Source organism: Hippichthys cyanospilos, chromosome 10, assembly GCF_059441005.1.
Source record: "Hippichthys cyanospilos isolate Australia breed blue-spotted pipefish chromosome 10, RoL_Hcya_1.0, whole genome shotgun sequence".
Taxonomy (NCBI): Eukaryota; Metazoa; Chordata; class Actinopteri; order Syngnathiformes; family Syngnathidae; genus Hippichthys; species Hippichthys cyanospilos.
In genome coordinates this window covers 1,133,634-1,150,699 of record NC_142378.1, presented here as the reverse complement: position 1 = coordinate 1,150,699, position 17,066 = coordinate 1,133,634, and the positions used below count along the sequence as shown (strand labels likewise).

Sequence of the window (17,066 nt, the reverse complement as noted above, 5' to 3'; positions counted from 1 at the left end):
AATTGCCGTAATTGATGTTCTTTGCCAGTGTTTACACAGAAGTAATTTGTTCGTTTACCAGACTGGATTGTAGGCTAACAGACCTAAAAGAACAATTATTTCTAGAGATGTCTTTCTAGTATGGTGAAAATTGGCGACAGTTACGGACTGTGGCTGCTTTTATTTTTTTGATACTTATGGCACAAGTGCAGGGTTTCGCAGAATTCCGGAACAAAACGTGCCGTTAAGTTTCGGAAATCTCGGTCTCGGTTGTGAGTATTTCACCCGTAAGAGCCAAAGCACTCAGTAAAAACATGCACAAAAACGTCTAAGAACAAATACATTGGACCTTTCTGAAGAACCCAGACCTGAAACCTAGAAAGTTGAAATCTTACCTACAGTAGTTGGGTTGTGCTATGTTGATTAATCCATTGTAAAAATATCGTTGCAAATGCGCGGTTTTAGACTCATGCTTTAGTTGCTAAGTGACATTTTGGAGCCGCCGTCTGCTAATATCCGAGCCAATATTGCTAACAGTGATTAGCGTTCATTGTGGTATTCTGAGCTTGATCAGCTTCCCATATATCCCAACGTACATGTTTAGATGTATTTATTTATCTACGTGTCCAACGAGATTATTTGCTGTAAAGTATTTGGGGTTAAGAGCGTTTCAAATTTATCAACGGGGGTTGACGGAAAATCACACGTGAGCACTTGCCGTTCGGTCAGCCCATCCCTTCCACCAGAACACGTTGTCTAGGATTGCTGGCTTGCTGGCGCCTACCGATACTAACTTTTGCCAATATCTACGAAGGGTGCAGTGAATCGCAATATGATCAAAGGGAAAGCACCGATCACCAAGATAAAAACTCAAAGTAGCTACAATACACCAAACGATGGCGAAAAAAGGAATACCCGCACAATTGCCATTATAAGCGCTTCCATGAACCCCCTCTGTTGCCTCCGGGACGTTTATTTCCCAGGTGGCTGCTGTCACGCAACAAGTCAGCATCGCCGACACTCCCTGACCCGTGTTCTAAATGAAGACCTTTGGGCTGCCATTGAGGCAACGACCCCGTTTGACACTCCGGAGACGTGATGGATGACGCCTCGCCTCGGAACCGTCTTTCGGCGCGTCTCCTCCCTCGCTCGCCCCCTCTTCCATCACGCCCCGTCCTTCCCGAGCAGATGGTAAAGGCATCGCTAATACTTAGTCTGTCTGTTTGCCTAGCGCCTGATGCGGCGCAGAGACCCGCTCACTAAACAAGGCTTGGCGAGGTCAGGCGTGGAAGGAGGCCTCTTCAAACAGCGCCGACCAGCTGAGGAACCGCACTGTCGCCCTGTGCTTGAAAAGTGCACCACTTAGCGTACAAATACTGCTTGTTAGAATAAGTCATTTTCACACTACTGCTGTTTACACTAGTCAGACAGGCGTATGCTATTGAGCTGTCCCATCAGGTGCTTACAAGCGCTCCAACTTAGGAGTTTTTTCTTCTTTCAAGCTGATAAGCGATCAAAAAACAAAACAAAACATGACGCTGAGAAGAAGACACTGCATTTAGTATAAATTAGGCACTAGCTAGACCTAGGTAAATAAATTGCTACTCAAATTGTTTCTCCGGATCTTTCATTGACATTGCATGTGGAAAATTAACAAGCAATTAGTTGGCATATTTTACATATTAATTTGAAAGATAATGATACATTATATAACAGGGGTGGACAACTTGATTTCTAGGTATTTTCTGATTTTTCTGAGATTTTTTTTCTATATTTCACAAATTATATGAGCCACATGGTATCATTTTTGAAGAATTATTTCAATACTTTTGAAAAACAAAAGAAAAATAATCATCGAAAACAACTTTTCTATTTTTTTGTTGCTATTGTAAACAAGTCAGCGTACTCTAAAAACTGTCTTTTTTCTTTTTTCCAAAATACTTGAAATATGGCAATTACGCTACGTGGCCGAGAATGTAATGAAAATTTCTACATTTTGTTTTTTTTTTAAAGATCTAAAAATTACCCAAAGCTATGCAAATGGCTGCGTGAATGACTCCATATATGCAAGCGCTCGCTCGCTCGCTCGCTCGCAGTGATCTATCTTGGGTTATTCTTTTGGCTCCCAGATGTAACTTCTAATGCTTATCGGATGGTAGAACAGCTGTTTCTGTTTTTTCGCTCAGCCTTCAGATTCAGTCTCCGTTGTGCTTCAAAACTATAGAAAGACAACCTTTATAGACCCACAGCGAGTAGATTGAGTCCTTGAAGGAGAGTACCTGGGATTTTAGCGTCTGGAAGAAGAAGTCGGGAATTTTCTGATGGTCGGCCATGCTGAGCTTGATTATCGTTATGAGTGAGCTATGAAATGAACATCTTCAAAGGAATTTTTGGGGTGAGCGAGCCGCTCGTCAGGCAGGCTAGGGGAGAACGAGCAAACTCGGCCGGAGCCAGCTGGATTCTAACTTGGGTCCTTTTAACTGCGAGGCGGACGCGGGATTCACTGCGCCACCGAGCCGCCCAAAATGCAGAAAAAATGTTACCGTAATTTAACAGTACTTTTCTGGCATCCATGTTGCCGGCGTTTTATCGTAAAAACAGCATTTTTTATTTTTTTGCACTAATTTTCACGATCTTTGCAAGCGTCCACATTTTCTCATCCTGTTTATTCTTCCTTGAGTATTTTGCCTTGCTGATTTCTTCTCAAATGTACTTCTGCCACCCAGTAGTCACTTTTTTTACAGCATGAAATGGCTTTTAAAACCTTACAGCAAACCCTGAAAAAGGAAACAAACATTATCTACGTTTTTTGGGATGAATTCTGCTATCGGGAATCGACACGCAAATCTACTGACGTACTTGCCAGAAAGGCTGCATTCGCTTAGCCCAATTATATCAAATGGAGACCAAATGCGTTGATAGAGGAGAGCGTATTTAAGTGAGGTGCACGTCCACAGGATGGCTGCCATGACCAACACGTGTACGCAGAGCTCCGATTGGCCCGCAGAGGCTTGCTGATCGATTTTCACGGTCACGGTGCGCGCCAATCGGTGCCAAAAAAGCTAAGGCGATCCAGCTTTCCGGGCTACTTTGGATCCAATTGTTTTTTCTATCCGTATCATTCATGTGGGTGGACCTCCTATATCCTGCATCTTCTTCTGGTGGCCTATTGTTTTTCGCTTGGTGCTATTGGATACACATGTAGCATTGTTTGGGAATTTGTAGACATTCGAAAGCGGGGAATAAAAACGATGACAAGGAGGAGGAATGATAGGCAAGAACTCTGCATTTTCTCAATTGTTGCTTTTTCAAAAGCCATTTGTTCGCCTTCGCCTTCATGTCTTTGCATTCATGCTGCCACGCGGACTCGATTTACATGCTGCCTTTTGTGTATTTAGCACAGACGGTAAATCGAGTTCAGTTTGGGTGGTCATCGGCGTTCACAGAACTTTATAATGGGATAGAAAATGAATGGCTTTAGGCGCACAATAACCATGTGGACTTCAAATAGCATTCTTATCCTCTTGTGAACATAAAATGAAGATTGTTAGTGCCAGATCCGATGCTACAATACTATTGAGGCTTGACCTACTCTAAATGCCCGCATAGACTATTCCTCAGTCAACAAAGATCTCAACTCATGTATTTTGAAGAATATTAATTGATTTTTAATGACCATTTAACCCTATAACAACATCAGCATCTCTGGATGTATTTTTTTTTTGTACTACGATAGACAATCTCGCCATACTGTTCACAAATGCATATAAGAGCCTCACTTTTCTATTCTTGGGACCTCATTATTTTTTTCACATGATTTGAAGGAATCATTTGCCGTTTTAGCCATTTTTAGAATGAAGATAATTAAATGTCGAATCAAATTTGGCAAGGGCCTGATTTTTGGACGTCTAAAAAGTGGTGTGTTAATACTAATTATTTTCAACAATTGTGTTTAAACCTATTCAAAATCAACAATGGGGAATACTTGTGTGTGTCTGCCGAGCTGCAAACTGTGATCATAACATGAAATGAAAACCAATATGGAAGCATTAAGAGGGCAGCAAATGATCTTAGCGTCTTGTATCTCTTCGACTTCTTCGTTGAATTTTCTTGCACTCCGGCTGCCCTGTAGGACTGCGCCGCCTCTCGCAGGTTACTTTTTGGTACTACAGCTGTCTATTTTTTTTCTCAAAATTCTGTTCGATTCTCAAATTTTTGGACCGCAACCAAACCTGATCACTCATTCAAACACCCCCGAATCGAGCCACGAGGTTGCGAGTGGACGAGTGCCTCCAGGGAACTATGGGTAATTAATGACAGAGCAAGGGTAGACGGAGTCTGTATCCGATTGACCCGGATTGACCCTCCTTGGTTTGTTGCCATGGCGACGGGTTGTTCTTCTCTCTGGGTGAGCGGTCGAATCCCTCGGGCAACAAGGTGGGCACAAGTGGGGCGGGGGACAAGGAGCTTCAGATGGGTACAATTACACGCTTAGCAAAGAGTCCTTGTGTCACCTTTGCTTAACCACCAGAGGGGATCGCCCCTTCCCCCTCCCCTAAATCCTCCTCATTGCCCCTTTTATCTCTACCGACGCGAGTCAACGCTCACCCCCGGCAGTAGGGGGCACCGCCTGACTGATCATACCGTAACAAGGACCGTTCATCACCCGGCCGAGTGACGGACTGTCAATCGATGGGGTGGCGGTTAAAGAGAGCCTTGTTTTCGTATTCTCGACTTCCATCCAGAACAACATCAGCCCTTTCCGCAGACAATAGTTTTTGAAAACATTACCGCTGGATATAAATACCCCAAAGCAAGCCAAGCCACCGAGCCACAAACGCATTTGCAGCGCTACAGGATTAGTGACGTTAAAACAGGTCGATGATTTGAATAAGCCCTAATGCGTTTTTAAACAAAGTGTTAACGGTTCATGTTTACTTTTGAGATCAGTGTTGAAGTGGCCACTTTGTAGCATTTCTCAGCAAACCTGGCACAAGTTTTACCTTTTATTTTTGCTGAACATATAATCTGATTCCTATTTTACCCGCGGCGAAAAGCCAGGTTGCACTTTCTCTTTGATGGAGAATTTTTGAAAACGACGGGAGAGCCACTTTGCCCGTGGCCCCACTAAAATGTCATCATTTCACAAGTGACATAAAGATTGCCGCACTCGAGCGGTTTATTTTTTTTTCGCCTTTTTCCTGAACCGGGATGTGCCCGTATCATTATCTAATCTAAAAAAGAGACAGTCATAGGTGTTGGAATGCTGCCGTCTCCGTTTCAGATGGGACACAAAGACACGTATCCTACGGTCGGCTGACCTTTGCCGGCCCGCGCTCAGCAGGTAGTGACAAATGAGCTGATAGTTAATCTGTCCTGAGGTGGAGCTTTTTGAAAGCGGGAGGGGTGGGGGACAGAAGGCTTTTTTGTGACAACAGGAAGCTGAGCCCCCCGTTAGCAGAGTAAGCACATTAAAAGGATGAATGCATGTATGCACGCACGGCTTCACGCGTGTAGCTGAGTAGGGGGTATCATGGTCCCCCGAATATTGGAAATGAAAGGAAGGGAAACTCAGGTACATGGGTACGTTGGTTTGCAAGTGCCGCAGCTTTTAACCGTTTCTATTTAACTACCGCAATGCTAGCGATGTTTATAGTAACCGTTTGATTTTTATATTTGTGATGTAATTCCTCTCCCTTAAGATTGACAGAATAGAAGAGATTCACATCCTAATCTTGATCTTCTACTCAAAAGCTGTGCTCATCTCAAATCAAAAGCGACATAAATCCTTAACAAAATTGATACTCATAGACTGTGTGCTCAAGGATTAAACTCGCAAGTCAAGGCACTTTTGTATAAAGGTGATATGCCAATCAGAAGCAGTTGACCGGTCACTTCTGTCCAGGACACCAGGTCTTTATGGGGGGGTTCCCGAAACCGAGCCTCTTCTACAGCCTCGTTTGTTATCAATCTTAACGGTGAATGCGCAGCACTGTGAGATTTTTTTTAATTTTTTTTTTTAATTCCCCTCTCCCCAGAAGTCTGCGGTGTTCTCTTGGAGCATGCTCAAATGGAGCCTGACGCCACGAGACCAAGTCAGCAGACCACACTGACCCGATTCACCAGCTCTGAGAGACCCTCTCCTAAGAGCTGTCAAGACCACCTCGTACAAATACCGCTCAGTGTGGCTAGAGGGAGAACACCATGCCAAAGAATTATTACATTTATTCTCCATGTGGTTTTGCTTTATGGCACTATTGTTGCTGCTTTTGTTCTCATTTGATATACTGTATATCATATACATTGTATAGTATTTCCGGTGTTTTGTTCAACCCCCAGTGCCTTATTACAGACTTATTTGTATTTGAGTAGCTCATTGATATAGACCAGAGGTTTGCAAACTTTTTAAACAAAAACAAAAACCTTTTTCAACCGAGTACCCCCGAACGAGCACAAAGCAATTTTTGATGTCGGTATCTTAAGCCTATTTTTTTTCACCGAGTCCAGAAGGCATCGTGGCATTGTGCAATGTTTGATTTCTTGCTGGTTTGCAGGAAAATTTTGCCATTAATGACAATGTACATGCACTGACAGAAATTAATGTAAACAACATTTTGTTTATAACACAATTTAGCAGTAAGTTGTTTCATGTTACAATTCAACATTGACTGATCATTCCTGCACGTTAAGAGATTAGAGCAGAACCAACATATTTTCAATGTATATTCGGATTGTTAGAATGCTGCACCAACACAACAGTAACATGCTTGTTGCGTTTACTAGTGGAGAGTGCCCCCTGGTGGACAGGAAAGCCGCAGTTCAAACTCAAAATCAATACTTTGATAGCGCCTTCTGTCTCCCTTTGTATACAGGGAGACTGCCCACTCGTGGCTAACAAAAATATCGCAGATAAGCCGTCCTGGACTATAAGCCTCAGGGTTCCGAACATAGGAAAAAGCATGGCTTATAGCTTGAAATTTACAGAATATAGACTAGTTAATGACACATATTGTTTTTATTAATTGCTGTTGACTATTTTTGCTGCTGTTTTTTATTGATACGCTGCTGCTCAGATTTATCGTGGCATCTTGACCTATGAATTTGATTAATTCCCTGACCAAGCCTGTGATTAAATTTGGTCATTTTTTTTGACAGTGAAAATAATTGAACTGACATTAACGCCTTCCAACTTAAAATTTTGGCCAGCACTGGAACCACTTGGCGCTGGTGTGTCATTGTATCAAATTACAAAGCAAATTTTGGTTTTTATACCACTCGTTCTATTTAAAAAGCCAACATGACAAAGGCTTATTTGATTCCATTCAAAACGCCATTAAAAAAAAACAACTTCACAGTCACCACACAAAAACAATGCTCGCCGCTTAAGGGCGTGGTGGCACCCGATTTAACTTCCCTCGACTTCGCAAAGCCCTCACACAATTGGACGGCTATTAAAACCGAAGCAATTCCCGCACGGTTTCAATTCAGCGATGCGGGACACGGGCGACATTTAGCAGGAAGACGTTTAGCGGAGCAATTAAAATGCAAGCGAACGCAAATGACAATCGAGCAGCGAAGTGCTTTAATACCCAGTCGCTTGATTGATTCCCGCGTTCATTGATTTTACCGGGGGACGCGGAAAGAAAAGGAGCGCGAAGGACTGCCGGCGGGGGGCGATTAGGGCTAAGTAATACGGAGAGCGGAGCGAGCGAGCGAGGTAATGATAACAGGAAGTGAGACGAGTTTGCGTTGCCCCCCGGCCCAGCGCTCCATCACCTGGGTTAAAAAGGTTCCCCCTATATAAACAGCCCTCTCGCTGCCTATTAAACAGATAGTACATTAGGCCTGAGCTGCGCTGAGCAATGTAAACACAGCGGTCTCAAGGTACCCGGGTTGCGAGGGGTGTGTGCTGAGTGGCTTTCAGATAGGGAAGGGGCGGGGGGGCGGGGGGGTATTCCGGCGCTCTTCCTGGGGAGTAAACTGCATCAGATGTGATCATCTCTGGCCAAACACAGGAAGGAAGACAAATAAGTCGCTCTCTCGATAAGCCCTCTTTTTAGTATGTAGAAGGGAGGGTTGCTTCAAACACAGATGGTTAGATGTGCAACAGTCGCTGCAGTGCGCATTTAATACCACAAAGGACATGCGGGATGATACTTTTCTGAATTTAAGCGGGACGCATTATGGGAAACGGACTTTTTGATGGCTCGGAGACAAATAGTCTCTGGAGTGCCTGTCCGCCCATCAAGTGTGAAATGAAACAAGCGAGTCAGTCTTTTTACGGCTTTCGCTTTGTGGCCTGTTTTTGAAAATGCGTCTAGAGCCAGCCGAGTTGGCTGCATGCGCCACATGCGCAGATCCATGAGGCAGGCGTTGCGGGATTGCATTTAATGTCGGTGCGCATATTTTGTCCGTGTTTAAAATGGCGTCTTTGTCATACAATGGTTGGAAACTCTGTGGCACTGATGCAAAAAAAAAAAAAAATGTCAGCCTTTGAGTTGCTCATGCCTTGCCTATGCCAATTGACAAGGTGAGAGACACTCCCCCAGTTAACCGCAGTTCCTTGATATATTCAACAAAACAAATAACTAACCGAAATAGGATGAGACAGTCGTTGACACGGTTTTAACCTTTTCGCCTTCTTTGAGAGAGTGAGTGTTGCTCGGGGGGGGGGGGCGGTTACGAGGGGATAAAACCGAGATGTACGAAACGTCGAAGGACAGGGGAGACAGCGGGGCCCGGTTGGGCGGCCGTTAAACAGTAGGGCGACTAGGGGAGGTCGACGCTGGACAACACGGGCCCTGAAGTCGTTTACGCCCTTTGTTAAAATGCCGGGCAGCCTCCGACTTCCAAGCAGGGATGCTACCAACATCCAGAAGCCCAGGGAATGTCTGGCTTGCGGGGACAGACTCCGAACCCTGGGGGGAAAGGACCCCCCCCCTTCCTTCTTGTCTTGTGGCATTCCGCTCAGATAAGATGAAAGTCAACTTTGGACCAATATCAACATTTTCCCTTGTCACCCGTCGGAATTATGCGATCCAGATGCTTCATATGTGAGCAGACGCAAAGGATTGTGGGGGATAGGCGCGACCTCGTAAATCTTGAAATAACAGGCCGGTGACACGGGCTTTATTGTTCATCAGAACGGCTGCTGGGCGAATACGGCACGACTTTTACAGGTCAACGTACGTCCAGGAGAAAGGGGCCAAAGGATAAAGGTGAAGGGTCTGGTCATTTCGCAGCAACATAAAATGACACTTTGCTCAAATGGTTAACGGTCTTTTAACTATTGTTCTTTCAAAAATAAATAAATAAAAGAGGGGGCTGTTGTGTGCCCTTGGGCCACTAGGGGCAGTATACTGAAGAACGCCACATAGTTTGTTTCCTGACGTAATATTAGTCATTCTCCATAGACTATTAATAATATATGCTCGTGAGTATTGTTCTACTGTTTGTCTACATGTGCTGCTCTACTGTTTGGTTTATATATTTGTTGCTATTCTATTTAAATTCCCGTCCCCCGTATATTACAAGTCGTTGAAAGCTCCTTAAAAGACGGCTTCACAAATTGGTGAGATTTCTTTTTCTCTACAACCTAAACTGTTGTACACAGAGAGACGAACAAGCATTCAAGCACCCAATCACGCCTGAGGACAATTTAGTATGTCCACTACACCTGCCATGCATGTTTTTGGAGTGTGGGAAGAAGCCTGGATTTGAACTCAGATCCCTGAGCCGTGAGGCACAAGTGCTAACCGCCGCACAGCCGAGCCGCCTAAACTGTATACTATTTAACGTCAAATAAGAGATCGAAAATGCCCCGTTAACCATTATATAAAAAATGGCTAAACGGATGGTTTACACAGAGAACATACCCTTTTCAGTCACTTTTGCAGGCATGTATTGGAAGGCACTTTCTCGGGAAAAAAAAAAAGCCTACTCGAGCATTTTTACGTAAACACGCCAGAAGATAAGGCGAAGTCTGCAGTCACAGGGGCTGTTTTTTGGGGCTCAGTTTTGGCGTGTATATACACAACATTTCATGTCAAACACAAGCCAGGCAGATAAGAGCCAGGCGGGCGGTTAGCGCGACCCCAAAGGAGACGAGGCGACACGCGGCCCTGTGCAGTCTTTGCGTCTGCGCAGCGCAGTGACCACTAATAACTCTTGCGCTTGAATGTTTGCAGAGGCCTGCCCCCCACCCCCTCGCTAATCCCAGCAGAGCGATGCGAGCGGCCGCGGGGTTAGAGGTGAGCTCGTCTCCGCTGCGCGCCTGTCGTCAGAGCGCCGTTCGGCGACACGCGCGCACACCAGAGGAGGCCAAAGTACTCATGCTGTACTTAGTCTTTGTAAAGCAAAAATACATCTCCTCTAAAAAAAAAATATATATATATATATATATATATATATATATATATATATATATATATATATATATATATATATATATATGTAGTTTATTTTGAAATAGTAAGAAGAAAGTAGTACAAACATCAGCTTTGAAATATAAGGAGTTATAGTAAAATATACTCAGAAAAATAAACACTCCGGTAAAGCACAGACACCTGAAAAAATCAACTTAAAAAAAAAACATCACTGACACACGCACGCACATGTGAAAATGATGTCGGGTCAACATGTCTTGCCAGTCCGCGCCGCGTGGGTGGCTTATTGCGGTTGCGCGTGTTTAACTCGCCGCGCTTGGGCCGCACGGAACGTTGATGGCAAGCTCGGTATCGCGTGTCCTGCGGTGTGCTGGGAATTAGAGAAAGGGGGCGCCTGTTGAGTTTCACCTTAACGGCCGCGCCACCCATATCCAGCATCCACCCATCCGCCCTGCTCAATTCCAGTCTTTCAGAGCGCGCCCCAGTCCACCAGAGGAGAGGAGGCCACAGGTGCGAGGTGGCCCGCTCCAGGAGCTGTGGCCATCAACCGCCAGGCCAGTAATCCAACCGGAATAAACACTAACGACCACATACACGTTTCAGTTCAAGCAGCACTCTGGAATCGCGGCAGAAAGACCCACCGAGGTGCCGATGACATCACATCAACAAAAATCCGTTTCGATCGCATAAGGGAATAAGAGGTGTGAGGAAATTATAGGTACAAACTTGTATGGATTTGTGAATCGAATTTTTTATTATACTAAGGACCTCAATGAAACCTAGACCTTCATGTACGAGAATGACGTTATGCACATTTGCACCAAATTGAAAATTCTAAAACAAACCGCTCTTAGAGAGTAAATGCAAATGAATTAAAAAGTCATTTAAAAAGTTTATAATTGCCATAACATCTACGCTAATTTCCATCAGGCCGTCTATGATGCTTGATATTATATGTTTGCATGGATCTATTGGACTTAAGTTACAAATGTTAGGGTCTGTGTGAACATTTGGAGTTACTTCTATGTATCGCCAGGGCTGCAACAATTCATCGAAAAGGTTTCAAGGTTTATAATTACTATAACATCTATGCTAATTTCCATTAGACCGTCTATGGTGTTTGATATTATATGATAGCATTAAGGTGATGTTTACTTCAATGTATTGAAGTAATTGAGCCGCGACAATTAATGAATGAATCGACAGCTAATCGATGATCAAATTGATCGACAATCAATTCCCGGTAATGTTTTAGAGACTTACAATTGGTCAGATCCACTCTTAGTAATTCCTTAGTGAAAGTAGAAGTGTGTTTGATGCACAAAGACCATTTTGAAGAAATCCAAAAGAGTATTTTTCTCACAGTAAATGGCATTTTTTATTTCTATTTTTTTATAATTATTCTTGTTCATGATTGCGAAACCGCTCCAAGGGAGTGGCCAGCACTAGTATCGGCGGCCATTGCGAGTGTCAATACCTTGAAATAAGGCAAGGTATCGACTTAATGCTGATACTCGGCATTTGCAGATCTGTAATTAAAATGATAATTATTTGCAGCCCTAGTACTAGCTCTAGTATATTTGAAAAGTGACTTTTCATAAGCGTAATAATCTTAAAGCGCGTGGGAGCAGCGAAACTATTTTCAACTAATTTTTTGAAAGTTTCTTTTCTGCTCATTTTCACCTGTTGCGGGTGTGTCTGGAATGTCTTCCTGTTGACACAAACGGGGGTCTCGCCGTATTTGCCTTCTAATTTCCACTCGATTAATAAGTCCGATTTGGCTACCGCTCATGTTTTGCAACACGCCGGCGCGTATTTGCGAGAAGAACTCAAAGCCCGGCAATGAACTCGATGGCCCCGGGCGGCCTGACGTGCCCGTTGCACGGCCCGCGGCCCAAAGAACTCCGACTACCCCTAAGGTGACGGTTGCACCCGCAGCGGCCCGAGCGGCAAACACACGCGGACCGCCGTGGAAGGAATGTTGTCGTGCCATTAATCCGCCCCCGCCTTTCAAAACCACAGCACACACAACTCATTACCCCTAATGCCGCAATAAAAGGAAGCCAACATCAACTTCTCGCACAAAGCACGGCTAACGGGCTAAAATTTTCTAACGTGGCAATTTGGCCGAGAAAGATGAAACTCAGGTAGTGCAGGCGGTCAGCCATGGGAGCGAGGATCAAAGTGGAGTTAATGGACGCTGGAACTTTAAGCCCCGGAGTCTTCCTCCTCGTTTTAATAAAACAGCCACGGCCTACAGCCGGGGAACGGGAGGTCTTTACGAGCCTGTTTTCACATTTCGACTTTTGGCGCCGGGCCGCTTTATTTTTCCATGATTTACTTTGATTAAGTCGGCTGAATGCTCCTCAGTCCTGACCAGGATGAGCAAAAGCAGAAGAAGTTTCAGGATGATTCAGTTCAAGTCCCTTAACCCTCGAAACATCAGTGGACTTTTCTTTTTTTTTTTTCCCTTACAGCAGTATTTACTGGATGTGAATATTTTCCCTCCAAACAACCTTGTTGACCAGGAGAGGAATCTGAAATTTTTCCCAAATCCCACCCCCACTGTCAATTCAAAAACATGTTAGCCACCGGCGAACAAAACCGCAGACACCCACTTACCTGCCCAGTCCGAGACAAACAAAATATTTACCCAAGGAGAAGGTGCGAATGGATAATTGCAAAGTAACTTTCAATTTTATGCTTGTTTAATGGTTTGATTTACTCATAGTGGCATCTCCAAAGTCATAGGGCGGGGAATTTCGACAACAATATTCCTCTAAAGTCGTTAAAATGATTAATTATGCCATTCCTATGTGTTTTTTGCAACACTGAAATGACAAACTACATTTTCCCTAACATCAAAACAAAGTAGCAGAGTAGCATTTATGCTAATTGCCATGATCACCTCAAACAATTGTATTGTATGTTGGCATAAAACTAGGATGTTTGAAAGTCAGCATAAGTAACATCTACAACATTGTAATATTATTCAGCTTGTCTATGACGATTTGCAATGTATCTTACCTTTAAGCTAGCGTACCTTCATTAAAGGAGATGATGTGCTTAGTTTGTACGTTTCTGTTCCTGCTCTTGATGTTTGAGAGCAGATATTTGAAAGTTAATACAACTAACATCTAAAACTTGCACAATTTGCACAAACTTAAACTTTTATGCCAATTTCGGCCTTTGGAAATTCATATTAAATGTTAGCATGAAGCTAACAGACATTAGATCGGGGTCAGCGACTCTTTTGAAACCGAGGGCAGGTTGGAGTATTTAAAGTGCGTGGTAGTGATACAACGACGTGTTCCACTCAGGGTTTCACTGATACCGATCATCTATGAGTCCGATCGGCCGATTTGGTGGACATTTCTCAATTTTGTCCAACAGTGAGCATTGACTGACCTGCAGCAGCAGCCTCTCGAAGGCCAGGCAGGCGTCCAAGCGGGGTAGCAGGGGGTGTCGGAGGGTCTGAGCGGTGGCCAGGCCCAGCTGGAGCACCCCGCAGTGAGCCTCCAGCGCCCCCGCGTCGCCTCGGAACGGCCGCGCGTAGGAGCGCAGCTGCTCCGGGGTCACGCGGCCTTGAGGGGGAAGCGAGAAGACGGCGTTATCGCTGCAACATATACACAATCCGCAACGTTGCGGCTTGAAAATAAACAATGAGGCACAAGGATCGAGAAGACACACAATTCGGGTAATGCATCCTGATGGGAACGGCGGCGTGGGGTAGCAGTACAAATAGACGGGTGGGGGGGGGGGGGGGGGGGACAGCGTGAACGCAAGCGAGTCAAAGCGATACGGAGGCGCGCTAATAAGAGTGTGACGAATGCCTGCGAAGCCGAGCTGCTTTTGGATTATTTACAGAGAGTCCCGCGAAGAGGCGCGGGGACGCGGGAAGAGCAACACTAGGGAAGGACCGGTGGGGCCCGGCGGTACGGGGACGGGGGCACGCATTAACTCCCCCGTAACCGCCACGTCTTCATGTTGATGCTCTGAACCAGCACCAGATGTGGGAGTATTTCCTGCTGGACTCGGGCGGCCAGTGTTTTCTTTAGCGGGGCCAAACACATGACTTGCGCGGCATCAGGACACATGGACGGGAACCGTCCAGAATGCTGAATATTTATGGATTCAGAAAACACTTTGGCCACCGTGAGGTTTGGTGTTTTTGGCCATATGCATAAATCGCCCACATATTCTCATTTCTCTAGTCACAAGATCGCCTATGTGCACTTTGTGCTCTTTCTGGATTGCCACCAAAACACAGTCGGGAAAGTAGTATAATTTGGTGTCAAGCAAGTACGTTGAAGTGAATTAGCCTGACAGAGGGGAGCTAATTTTAGCCTGGGTTGTTAGTGGAAGATTCTATGCTCAGTCTGCACTGCATTTTGCTTTTTAAACAAATAACCTCTAAGTCATTATGATCGTGTATGTTAATAATCAGAGAGTAATCATGTTAGCAAATTCTAATTTGTGCTAACACTGTTCTGCTTCACTTTTAGGTTTTATAGCATTTACAGTACTTGGGAAAAAGCTGTTTCAATAGGTTTGAAGTTAACCCAAGAATGATGTTTGTGGCTTCACAAGTTCAAACCCAGTATTTGGAATCATCAAAAGCAACCAATTATTATTTGTCATAGGAGACGGCCATGTTGCCTTTCAACTGAAAATGACAAGACAACACAGGTAACAACCAATCGTGGCTAAGCTTGCAGAAATCACATGACCAAAACCTCGGTGGTTACCTACGCCTCAAAACAACTGTGATGTCATTTTCAACCAACAGAAAGTAGCAAAATGGCCACTTCTGAAATGGAGAAAAGCAAGCTCATTTTTCTGCTTAATTCATAAGCACATATTAATCAGAAAACATGTTTAAAACAGTGGGACTGCATAGAGCACTATATTGTAAAGAAATCTTTCAAACCTATTTGAACTATGTTGCTAACCAAAACAGAAGCAAAGCAGATTGAGTCTCTCAGATGGATTGTGGGGTGATAAAGTTCCTATTGAAGTGATATGATAATTTCAGTAGTGATTAGCATGCATAAGCAGATTTACAACAATTGCAGTCATTCAGTTTGTACATTTTTCAACAAATGTTAAGCACCCAGAAGAGAAGCCAAAATACCTGGCATTTTAAATGACATGATTACTTAGCAAAACTCTTTTAAAGCAATTGAAAAATATATTTTGAGGCCCAATACATGGTAAGGTCAAGTATTGTGCTGAAATTAAAAGTATTTTCACATAATAAGCTTCAGTGTGAAAGCCTGAAAAGAGCTATTGTGAACATATCCCGCCATTAAAAAAAAAAAAAAATCTCCTGGCGGCGTAAACCTCTCGGCTTCACCGGCCTTGACGTGCCAACCATAATTCAAGCGCAGGAACGCATCCAGTGCCAGGGCCAAGCTAAACTCCACTAGCTAATGGGCGAATAAAACGGTGCAATGGAATCGGACTTGGACGGCAAAACCCCCCGCTCACGTTTGCGAAAGCCTGTTCTTCATATCAAAGAACTGCGGCGCTTATCTATGCTAATGAGCTTTCTGTGGGAGTCATTCCGGGACGACGCTCAAAGAAAGTATCGAGATTTTAGAAAAACAGAATTGGAAAGTGTGGCTACGTAGAAGACCTTACACTAAGTGATCAGATCACAAATGAGTTCACGCTTGGCGTCGCTCTGTGTTTCAATTGGCCACATGTGATCTGAGTTAAATACTGCTCCCTACCAAAAAATAAACCAAGTCCTTGTCCAAGACAAAAGTTCAGAATGACCATCACAGAGGCTCATATTAAAAAAGAAAAACTGAAAAGTCAGGTCACGTGTATGAATTTCTACGCCGCAAAATTATTCGGTTCGGTTCGGGCACCGGAATTCACTATCGGTGAGTTGTTTCCCACGTGAGTGTCCGGGCGCGAGCTGTGACCTACAGCAGCTCTTTGAGAGCGTTCTCTTTCTGTTTGATTTTTTGCCCCGTTCACCCACCGCCTTAAAGCGCAAAACGGTACTGCGCTATAAATATATTGAGCGAGAGAGGCCGAACCCACGATGAAAGTCTTGAGGGATGCGAAAAAAGGGCAAAAGAGCGAGCGATGATTTAGTCCGGCTACTTGGAGACGCCTGTAGGTGAATGGGAGCTGAATGTGATGCTAAGTGATGTCGGATGTCACATGTGGAGGTGGAAAGGGGGGGGGGGGGGGGTGCTGTTGGGGGGCTGAATTGTAGTCCACCTCAGCGGCCGGACAGCCTCATAAGTAATGGAGAAGTCAAGGAAATTTTATGCGCGCTTGTCCATTGGGGCCCCCGTTCAAAGCCGTAATTCGTATGATTGGCGATCACAAGCTAAAAGAGGGCAGCGCGGATACAGTTCTTCGGAGATGAAGCGCTCATTTTTCATTCTTAAAGGAGACATATGCGATGTTTCACCATGTTAAAGGACATGACATGTTTTAATCAAAATTCCTCAAGGTTTGTGAACGATTACAGCACCGTTTTAAGCTCTCCCCCTCATTTTAAAAATGAGGTTTTCATTTCGTTCCCCACGTGAACCTTGATCAAACTTCCCAATTGAGCCAAACTGCGATTTTCCACGTACGTTACACCCCCAATAAATCCACAGGATAATACACACGCGAGCAGATAGGACATATGGACGATGATGATATAGCCGTTCCGCAAAAGTTCCCATAAGCGAC

At 44.4% G+C, this 17,066-nt stretch overlaps 1 protein-coding gene across 1 annotated transcript in view; it reads right to left on the bottom strand.

Moving 5' to 3' along the window:
- The window catches only part of scfd2 (sec1 family domain containing 2), an 82,366-nt gene that overhangs the window by 49,725 nt on the left and 15,575 nt on the right, over positions 1–17,066 (bottom strand). The window contains exon 5 of the mRNA XM_088426228.1: positions 13,773–13,948. Within this exon, the coding sequence (XP_088282354.1) occupies positions 13,773–13,948 (176 nt within the window). The remainder of the gene's footprint in view (positions 1–13,772; positions 13,949–17,066) is intronic.